General features: G+C 38.0%; 1 protein-coding gene and 1 long non-coding RNA gene across 2 annotated transcripts in view; one reads left to right on the top strand and one right to left on the bottom strand.

Annotated features, from left to right (window-relative positions):
- Positions 1-10,458, top strand: part of pdss2 (prenyl (decaprenyl) diphosphate synthase, subunit 2) — a 26,561-nt gene that overhangs the window by 7,191 nt on the left and 8,912 nt on the right. Inside the window, exon 3 of the mRNA XM_014009713.1 lies at positions 3,224-3,422. Coding sequence (XP_013865167.1) covers positions 3,224-3,422 — 199 coding nt within the window. The remainder of the gene's footprint in view (positions 1-3,223; positions 3,423-10,458) is intronic.
- The window catches only part of LOC106518431 (uncharacterized), an 18,538-nt gene continuing 15,413 nt past the window's right edge, over positions 7,334-10,458 (bottom strand). Inside the window, exon 3 of the long non-coding RNA XR_001310320.1 lies at positions 7,334-7,705. This is a non-coding gene — a long non-coding RNA (uncharacterized LOC106518431). The remainder of the gene's footprint in view (positions 7,706-10,458) is intronic.

Here is a 10,458-nt window from a genome sequence, read left to right as displayed (position 1 = left end):
CACACACACACACACACACACACACACACACACACACACACACACACACACACACACACACACACATTTTGACTTGATCACCTCATTTGCACTCTTTTGCTCCCTCTCTGCCTCCACCTCTCCGGGGCTCATTAGCACCTCGGATGATGGAGGGAGTTGTGGTGGGGCGGGTTTTTTGAGGGGGGTGATTGAAACCTCCGGGGGATGGTCTCCTCCCTTCTGACAGGGAGCATTTGTAAAACATTTCCCACTCTGCTGCCTGGCACTGATGATTCACCAAAGCACCACCATGATGGATGGATGGATGGATGGATGGATGGATGGATGGATGGATGGATGGAAAGGCAGCGGCGCTCGCAGATCTGTCCGACCTGCAGCCGCCACACCTTTTTAATTTCTTGTTTAGCGCTAAGCCTCTTTGAACCGCGTGCACGTTTTCTGAGTCTGGGTTCGGAGGCGAGGCTGCGGAGGGAGGAAAATGGAACAGAGCAGTCAGGACAAGGGGCGTGGCGAAGGGGCGTTACACCTCAGCAAGATGGCATTGGTTGCTATGCAACAGGGAACCAAAGCTATTTATACACCGGCCCCCTTGTCCCCCTTTTTCCTCCCCAAGCTCCACTGCTTCTGATCAGATCTGCTGGATTGGAGGTGCTGGATCGTGTTCAGGCTGATGGGAGATTTTTACTTTGTGAAGCTCCTTAATTACTATTATTTTTTAAATTTATGACAAACAAGCCTTTTTAAAACTCTGAACTCTACATCTGAGTTAAAAACTGGTTTAGATTATTAAAAAGTGTCAAGTTTAATAGAAGACAGAAGCAGATTCAATATAACATTCCAATAAAAAGTGTTATAAAATAAATAGTTCAAAGGAGAAATAATTTAACTCATTATTTGGTCTTTTTACAGATTATAGAGGCAAAACAGCAGAATTAATTTCTTTTTTCAGCTTTTCTCCCATTTTTTTCAACTTCTCAACAGAAGTTTGTAAATCAAGAGAACTAATTTGATTATATTTTATATCTAAAACTATTGTTTTCTGTGATCTAATATATTAAATCGTCTCATTAGATTAGGGTGGTTAGTTTCTTTTTATTTGAATTTCATCCAATGGTTTTAAGTTGTATAAAAAAGAGGAATTGTGATTTTACTTCACTGTATTTATAAATCATGGGGAAGAAACAGAAGCTGAGCTAAAATACTGTATTACTCAAATATATCAATAAAATTAAATTAAATTTCACTCATCTGGCTTCACCTAAAAGAAAAACTCGAATAAGAGTTTCTGAAAATGTCTCAATCATTTTGTTTTGTGTTTTTCTTTGGTTTTGTTTATATGTTTGTCAGCTAAAAAGCTAACAATTACAGGGGGTTATGGTGGAGTTCTAAATGATTTTTTTTAGTAAATTAGATAAGATATAAACAAACATTTCCGCAGTGCACTTTTCAAATTAATATAAGGGGAAAATGCACAGATTTCAGTTTTCTAGACCAGTTTCAGTTTCCAATTCTTGTAAAATTGCTATAATTAAGACACTGCGTAATGAGTTAACATCATAAACTCTTAAATCTTGTTGAATAAAGTTTTTTTAGCCCKTAAATATGTTTTGTTGTGTACTTAGAGTCTCTATAAAAAGTTTACTTTAGATTATGAAAGGTGTCCCACAAGGTTCCATTCTCGGTCCTTTACTGTTTTCCATTCATGTCATTAATGTTGGACAAGATGTTACTGAGGCCAGTATGCATTTATATGCTGAYGATACCATAATCTATTGTGAGGCAAAGTAAGAATCATTGGTTCTTAAAGGGGACATATCATGTAAAATTTATTTTTTGAGTAGTTAAATACATTTTATTGTGTACTGGCAGTCTCTAGAGTGCAGAAATTTAGAGTTTAGTCTCCTGGTGCTGCATAAGTATCTTTATATTCTGTTGGGTCATGTTTTTCAATCCTTTCAGTTTTCCCTGTTTCCTGTTACATTTCTTGAACAATAAAGTCACAGTATTTGCTGCGGAACTGCTCAACAAGGTCATGTACTACCGGCTTTCGAATTTTATGACTGCACGGTTCTGCATGTTGTCACATTTAAAGAGACAGCATCAAAACATCATAAAGTGGTGAAAGAGTGTCCTGCAGAGCTACAATACTCGGGAATCCAGACCTTCAGACTTTATAACTGAATTACTTAAATGTGAAAAGGAAGAATTAAAAGCAAATGTCTACTTTAAATTTCAGGATGTGCTGCTCGTTGGCTGATCAAGTTCTAAATCTGCTGATTCTAAGTTTGTAGTTTTGACCTTTCACCTCAGTTTTTGATGGTTTTTTTTGTAAGTAGCATGAGTAGAAGTGTTTTACCACAAACATGAGCGATATTGAGAAATAACCAGTCGAAGGGCTGTCTTGAAACAAGAACTTTAAACGTCCGTGACCCAGAATCACCAGGTTTTTGTTCCTCCGGGTCGTAAAGATTCACTCCCCTCTCCGCGGCGCCTCGAGAACACGCAGCCGTCAATCCCGCTAATTTGCTCCTATTTGAGCCCTGAACTTATTAACTCTGGTTTTTTTCGGGGGGTGACGGTGTTGTTGCTGCGTGTCGCCGAGCAGCGAAACCGACCAGACAATGGGTGTGATTGAGAGGCGAAATAGATGACATTATTGAGTTTTAATCACGTCTTTTCGTCGCCGACGCAGAGARCGGCAATTACCTGGCTGCGCAAGTGTGTTTGAGTGTGTGTGTGTGTTCAGGAAGGAGCTGAAGCCTCATCAGGTTTTTCACGGCAGCTGAAAGAAGGTCGTAAGTGGCCATCAGCGCAGCCGACCCTGTCTGGATGGATCCCTCCTGTCGCGGCACGGCGAGGCTCCTTCCATATGGAGAGAGGCCTAATTATCCCCCACCAATGACTGAATCAACATTTGATTATGTCCTCCCTTCAGGCCGCTCTCTATTCAGATACCTCCGTTACGTCTTTTTTTCTCCCACATCACAATCAAGAATGGCTCTTATCTGCTAATGATAAGTTTAATTTCTTTTTTAATGCAACCTCTGACACGTCGTGTAGCGAGACGCCTGAGGAATCTGTTGGTTTTATGCCCTCGAGGATTCTGGTTGTGGTTTTAAAACTAAAAAAAAAAAGAGGAAAATCAAGGTTTGATTCATGGTTTGTGTCTGAGGAACTTCTCTTCAAAAAAAAAGATTTGTTTTTTCTGTTTTGTTTGTTTTAGTCAGAGGAACTTGGCAGAAATCACAGAGCTGATCCACACGGCGTTCCTGGTGCATCGTGGGATTGTGAACCTGAAGGAGTGGACGGTTTCCGACGGCCCGCTGAAGGACATGGAGTTTGGGAACAAGATGGCCGTCTTGAGCGGCGACTTCCTGTTGGCCAACGCCTGCACAGGGCTGGCCCAGCTCAACGACACGAAGGTGAGAAAATACCTGACCTGAGCCTGACTTTTAAAAGATTTTATTACTTTTTACAGAAAAAAATCTGTATTCTTTTAATACCATAATTGTGTTTATAGAAACTAAATCATTCAATTCGTCTTAACTATTGAAAACCATGGAGGGTAAAAATCATGTTTTCTGACAAACCTGGTGACTCTGTTGTGTTTCTGCAAAGAAAATCCAGCTTCACGAGTTAGCTAGAGCAGAGCTATTCAACAGGCGGCCCACGGGCCACATTCATCCCATGGATGACTTCTGTCCGGCCTGCCAGTGCCCCCACCCCCAAATGTTAAATTCTGAATTGAATCAAATTTTATTTTACTTAATTTAATATAAAAGTTAATTTCTAATCATTTGTAAGTGTAAAATTTATAATTTATGAAGCTAAAGTTAGCAGAAAGTGGTAAATGTTTGCAAAAAGTAGCTTAAAAAGCAGAAAAAAGTTTCAACTTTCAGAAAGAAGTTGCACGAGGCAAAAAAGGAATTTACAAACAAAATATTTAAAAAGAATAAAGCCGAAATTTAGACTATAGAAGGTAAAACAAGCAAAAAAAATTCTTAATGCGCCCTTGACCTTTATTTGGTGACTCAGTGATCATTGAAAGAGCACTTTTTTTGCTAAATTAAGCTGAAATGATCACAAAAGATGAATTTGGTGGAAAAAGGCTGAAATTAGCTGAAAACAGCTGAAAGAGCACATTTGCTGAATTAAGCAGAAAAAAAGCTGAAAAGACAACCAAAACATGAATTTAGCKCAATTAATCAAAAAACTGTTTAAAGGTAGCTGAAAAGACTTCAGATTTAAAACAGCAGAATGAATCTGAAAGGAGCACAAAAAGCTTATTACATTAAAGTGCCTGCAACATGCCTATCCTTCAAACACAAAAAGTAAAAAAAAAAACAACTTCTTTACACGTAAGAAAATTGGCATATTACACATGATTTTACCCATTTTGTCACATAACTGGCCTATTTTCTTTTGAATTTGGCTCAAACAAAGTGAAACAGGAAGTGACATCAAAGGGGAACTCTAATAAATTAAACTCGCTGGTTCCTGTTTATTAAAACAAAATTATTTAAACTTAAACTCTTCTTTGTCTTTTTTGATAGCGACTAAAAATAATCTAAAGAAACATAAGATTCTTCTGTACAGTCTGTGGTGTTAGCTTTTGTAGCAACACTCTGTTTACATTCTGACATTCCCCTTTGACATCACTTCCTGTTTCTTCACATGTAAATATCTCAACAACCGTTCATCTGAGCGACGTGAAATTTGTTTTGAAATATGTTATCAATGCTATCTTTCCAAAAATACATTCATGTTTATTAMAAAAATTTGATGTCGCAGGCACTTTAAGAAGTAAAAAGAAGCACCTCAGAGCTAATACTAGCAGAAAGAAGTTGACAAATACCGTAGTTTAAAAAAATGCTAAAAGCAGCTAAAATTTGCAAAAGAAGAAGAAAGCTGAGCAGAACCAGAATAAAGMGTGCAGTAAAGTTTTATAAAAATTAAAGGGTCTGAAGGAAGACCGCTCCATTCATTTTCAATGAGGAAAAAAATGGCAGAAAAGGCTTAATGTCTCTAAATATTGCTGAAGTGCCAAAAGTTGTAATATCCAGCTTCTCCAACTTCTTCCTTACTTGTTTTTTTTTTTTTTAAATTATAGAGTTTAAGAGTCTTGCAACAAGTTCTTGTTGCTTTATTCTCTGAATCGTCCGGTCTGTGTGCTGATGATCTTGTTGGACCACAGGTTTCATCACGTGTGCGCCGACCGGCTCGGCTCGGCTCGGCTCAGTTCTGTTTGCTGTCCGGCAGCCAAGAGAGAATCTCCCTAAAATTAGACACAAGCAGCTCTCCTGGATGAGAAACATAAGGAACTCTTGTTTTATTTTAGCTATCAGATGTTTCTGGTGTTGCTGCTCTCTGTTTGTTAACTGAAGCTCCAGAATGATGATGACGACGACAGGCGCAGGTCGGAGGGTCCGGCTCCCACCGAACCCAACTTTTAGCGGCCTCGCCACACAGTCGCGCTTGTTTCTCCTCTCAAACAAACCTGCAGAGCTGTTTATGAGCAGCGTGAAGGAAACCTGAAGCAACCACAGGAAGCGTCGCCACACTGGAAGTTTTTAATGGACACCTGATAGCCGCCAGTTACTCGTGTTTGAAAAGGTTAGCAAAACAAAGTGAAGTGAGGAGAAACCGCACCGCAGTGGGCACCGAGGCTCTTCCTTTTAGTCCGTTTAACTTGTTTAAAGCCTTAAAATTACATTTATATTAATACGTTTAGTCTTTTGAGGTTTTGTGGGACAATTTAACACAAAGAAATCTCAGCAAATGTATTTTTTATTGTGCAAAATGCAGTTTATCTGAGAAGAAGCATTAAAAATTTCTGTTAGTGTAATATCTAATTATTAATCAACCTTAAACAAAAAAAATGGCTGTAATTCAGAAAACTGTATGCATTAGCCCTTAGCTGAGTATCAATCCTGTTTATCTGTTAGCAAAATATCTCTCGAACCATTGGACAGATTTTAATGAAACTCAAAAAAATATTAATAGAGGAACAGCTACAGCTGATTACTTTTTTTAAATATTGTAAGGCAGGAACATCTAACTGACCTGTCTGCAGGTGATATGCATTACTTTAACGAGTGCTTGTCTTTTAATTAATAAATACATGAAAACACCAAATATTAACTTTAATATCAGACTAAAACCCTACGGTTGTCATTTTTATTCTGAGCTGAATTACTGTATAAAGCACGTATTGTGTGAACACTTCACAGCTTCATAATTTTCACAATATTGAGATCGTTTTTTTTCTTCCACGTTTTTCGGCATCTAACTCATCCCTTTAAATGTGACAACTTGTCAATACTTCATATATCAAAACATTCAGCTCATTCATGTGAGGAATGCTATGACTTTTGGTATTTCAGCTTTTTATACTTTTTTAGCTAGTTCACTTTTTCTAGCAACTTCTTTGTCATTGAAAATGAATGGAGCTGTTTTCAACATCATTAAAATTATTTAAAAAGTTTCTAAATCTTTACAGCACCTTGCGTATTTTGTTCGGGTTATGCTCTTTTTCACGTTATTGTGCTAATTTTAGCTTTTTTTCTGCTATTTTAGCTCAAATTCTGCTTCTTTCCRCTATTCTTCTGCCTTTTTCTTCTTTTTAGTGCTTTTTCTGCTACTTTGTGCTATTTTTGCTTCTTACAGATGCTTTCTGCTATACTAGGCTATTTGCTGAAATTTTAGCTAATGTTTAGCTGCTATGAGCTAAAGTTAGCTTTTCTAAATACACATTTTTTTGTTGCTATTACAACTTTTTTTTCAGGTAAGTTCAGCAAACATGTGCTCCTTATGCTTCCTTATGCTAATTTAAAAAAAATCCAGCTACTTTTTAGCTGTTTTACCGACAATTTCAGCTGTTTCAGCCATTTTACTACAAATTTTCACTTTTTTGGAATCGAATGTACTTATATGCATTTTTTTCTGCTAGTTTTACCAAAAAAAAGACACTTTCTCTTTCTGGGTGCTAATTTCAACTTGTGGCTGCTAGCTTTAGCCAATTTTATGCTAATTTTAACTATTTTATGCTACTTCAGCTATAGATCTGCTTCGTTCCGCTATTATTCCACTTTTAATACTTTTTGTGTTTATTTTTCTGTTATTTTGTGTTATTTATGCCTCTTAAAGATGTTTTCAGCTATAGCTGTTTTCAACCAGATTTGTGCTCCTTTTTACTGTTTTTCTGCAAAGCTAGGCTTTTTTTTTTCAGCTTTTCAAAGTGAGCTCACATTAACAATTCCTATTAAATACTTTCAGCTTACATTTTCAGCAGGAAGCATTCACATTAGCATTTTTGTAGGAAATGCAATTTCTCTAGTTATTTGACTTTTTTTAATACTTGTGCTGCAACCAAAGGAAACAGAAATTTGAGTTTGACTCGTACTTAAACAGAAAGTTTTATGAAAAAGGTCACATGAAGAAAAATAAAGTCGTCTTTTTCCCCCCATTTCATCCCTTGATTTTGACCGTGCAAAGGTGTACCTTCAGTCTTCAGGTGTGTCTGTAAACCACCTGACGTGTGACAGCAGGTAATTATCTGCAGCTGAGTGGCGTCGCTGTCAGACGGGAGCGTCCGACTGGACACCTGTCAGAGCGACCTCACCAATTATTTCCTTATCCTCGGGTCCATTTTGCGAAGAGGTCGCCKCCTCCTGTCCTCCTCCGGTCGTCATTATGGAGACGTGGCCTGTGTTGGCAAAAAAGAAAAAAAAAACTTCAAACCATACACTTTAATTATGACGCACAAATACTCTTACTTTGAAAAATACAATTTGTACAAAACTATAAGTGTCAAAAATAAGGGGACACAGTTCAAAGCTTGTCTTTAAGCTGATAAGTATGTATGCTTTTATTTTGAAGTAGAGGAAGTTACTGTTTTGTTACAGATTCAGCTTGTTAAAAAGTATAAAGAATAGTTTTTATTTGCTTAACTAGTTTACTTGGTAGACTTTATCATAATGAGCCAAATTAACAATTTTCCAACTTTAAAAGGACAAACTTTTTATTTTTTTAAGTAAATCTCCCTGAGTTAAAATAAAACATCACTAACAGACTGTGTTGTGATTAAACCTGTCATCACACCAATTTAAACTTTATAAACAGACTGATTCTTTAAATAAAACATCAACATTTATTTCAATAATTCAAGATTTTTACGCTTCTGACGTCTTTAAAAGATTGGATTCATTTCCCTGCGATGCGTCTTTTCAGAAAAGAGATGAGCAGATTTGCCCGTTTTTCTCATAAATCAGAGTTTTTTTGTTGTTTTTTTTTTTTTTTTTCTAGCGAAAGTGATGAGATTAGATGTCGTGGCCTTGAGAGGAAACTTATGCTGCTACTTGTATAAACTGTAAAATAATCTCATGGAGCAGCTCTGGTTTCTCCCCCCGCCTCCTCTCAGTTCTGTCGGCAAAACACGATCTGGCTGGATTTGGGAATGGAGTAAGGAGGAGAGTTAATCTGATACTTTCCAAAAAAAGACCCCCTCCCCTCCAGTACCCTCCGTGGCCCCYGCTTCCCAAGGCGGGCCAGGCAGAGACACCACATCTGGTAATACTGTAGGCACATTGTCCTTCCAGGTCTGTGGGCGAAGCTCGGGTTTCCTCAATATTTTCCCCTGGTGGGTTCAGTTATCCACGGGGCGCTGCGAGGCTGACGGAGGAGCCGGCGTCACCGGAGTTCTCTGACGGACCGATGGATAGATCGCGACCTCGTCTCATCTGTGAACAGAAGTCCCTTTTTTTTTCCCCTTTTTCACATAAATAATCACAGAAAGCATAATGTGAACAAGAGAAGCAACTTGAGCACAAGGTTTGTTGTTTCTTTTTGAAAACCAACGCTCTTTTTTTGGATATTTGGAAATGTTTCCCCAACTTCACTGACTTACTTGGCCATAAGTCTGATTTCTGTCATTTCAGAAGACTTGAAACAGATTTTGCTGCTTCTTCAGACTTCCAGTGAAATAAATTTATCAGTGAGTTAAAAAAAACACCCTGCAGTCAAATAATTATTTAAAAACTTTTTAATCTCCTCTGATCTCCAGACATCTTATTTTAACTCTGCCTTTCCTCGGGTCAGACACCTGATCKGACTTCTTTATAAAAATAAAGTCTTCTTTTAACGAGCAGCTGAGTGAAGGTTCACCTGGCTTCCAWCACCTCAGATTAATTCATTAATTCATCAAACCAGCTGTTTAGAGGCTCGCTCTTCATTCAGAGGATTTAATTAGAAACGTTACGAATGACACAATTAGAGTATCGTGGTTGATCTTTGCCATTTATTTTAATATTTTAGTTTAATCTGTTTTCTGTGATTGATTAGGAGAGAAAAAAACAGCTCCTACAGAGTCTGAAGGTGGTTTTAGGTGGTAGATCGTCTCAAAATCACAATAAATTTACAGCAATGATATTGGTCAAAAACAGATACTCCTGATTTGTTACCAAGTTTCACTATAATTCCTCTGGAACGCCACATTTTCTCTGGTTTACTATCAATTTTGAGTTTTATTGTAGTTTCATAATAAAGGCTTGTAAATCRAATAGTTTCATATGGTTTCCAAACAACAATCCCACAGTAACTCAGTCCAAATGAACCAATCCAACTCTGTGTTTAGTCGCTTTAATTGAATTACCTAAAAAGTCCAGTTCGTTTAGGGAGGTGTGAATGCTCAATCAAACTCTGATGTGGACCACAAAAGAGAACTCTGGTCCGTTACAAACTTGGGTCTTGGCTTGATTGAAGTGAACTCTGGTGTGGTTCGRGTGCATGTGTGACCGGAGACCGCTGCAAAATCAGGAAGCAAACTAATTAAAGCTATGCTGTGAAGTTAGATCCTACTCAGTTTGTTTACGTTTTGCAAAGGAGGAAGTTGYGCTCGGCCTCTTCGTGTTGTTTCCTTCAGTGGTTCTGGGTGCAGCGCCGCCTCCACAGGCGAGTGGGTAAACGGGTTGCTCAAAGGGTTTGGTTTGTTGCAGCGTGAAAGTGAACTGCACCAGCTGAAAATGTAACAAATGTTGCAATTTTGATCGCCAGTTGAACCAAGTCTACCAAACAGTAAGGTTTCAGTTCAAATAAATCAAACTGAACCAAACCAAGCCAACTCAGTCCAAATAAAACAAACCCAACCAAACTGAACCAAACCAAGCCAACTCAGTCCAAATAAAACAAACCCAACCAAACTGAACCAAACCAAGCCAACTCAGTCCAAATAAATCAAACTCAACCAAACTGAACCAAAGCAAGCCAGCTCAGTCCAAATAAAACAAACCCAACCAAACTCAACCAAACCAAGCCAACTCAGTCCAAATAAATCAAACTCAACCAAACTGAACCAAACCAAGCCAGCTCAGTCCAAATAAAACAAACTCAACCAAACCAAGCCAACTCAGTCCAAATAAATCAAACTCAACCAAACTGAACCAAACCAAGCCAGCTCAGTCC

Source organism: Austrofundulus limnaeus, unplaced genomic scaffold (assembly GCF_001266775.1).
Source record: "Austrofundulus limnaeus strain Quisiro unplaced genomic scaffold, Austrofundulus_limnaeus-1.0 Scaffold2, whole genome shotgun sequence".
Taxonomy (NCBI): domain Eukaryota; kingdom Metazoa; phylum Chordata; class Actinopteri; order Cyprinodontiformes; family Rivulidae; genus Austrofundulus; species Austrofundulus limnaeus.
The sequence above is the reverse complement of the archived record's forward strand: the minus strand, read 5'-3'. Positions and strand labels throughout refer to the sequence as shown.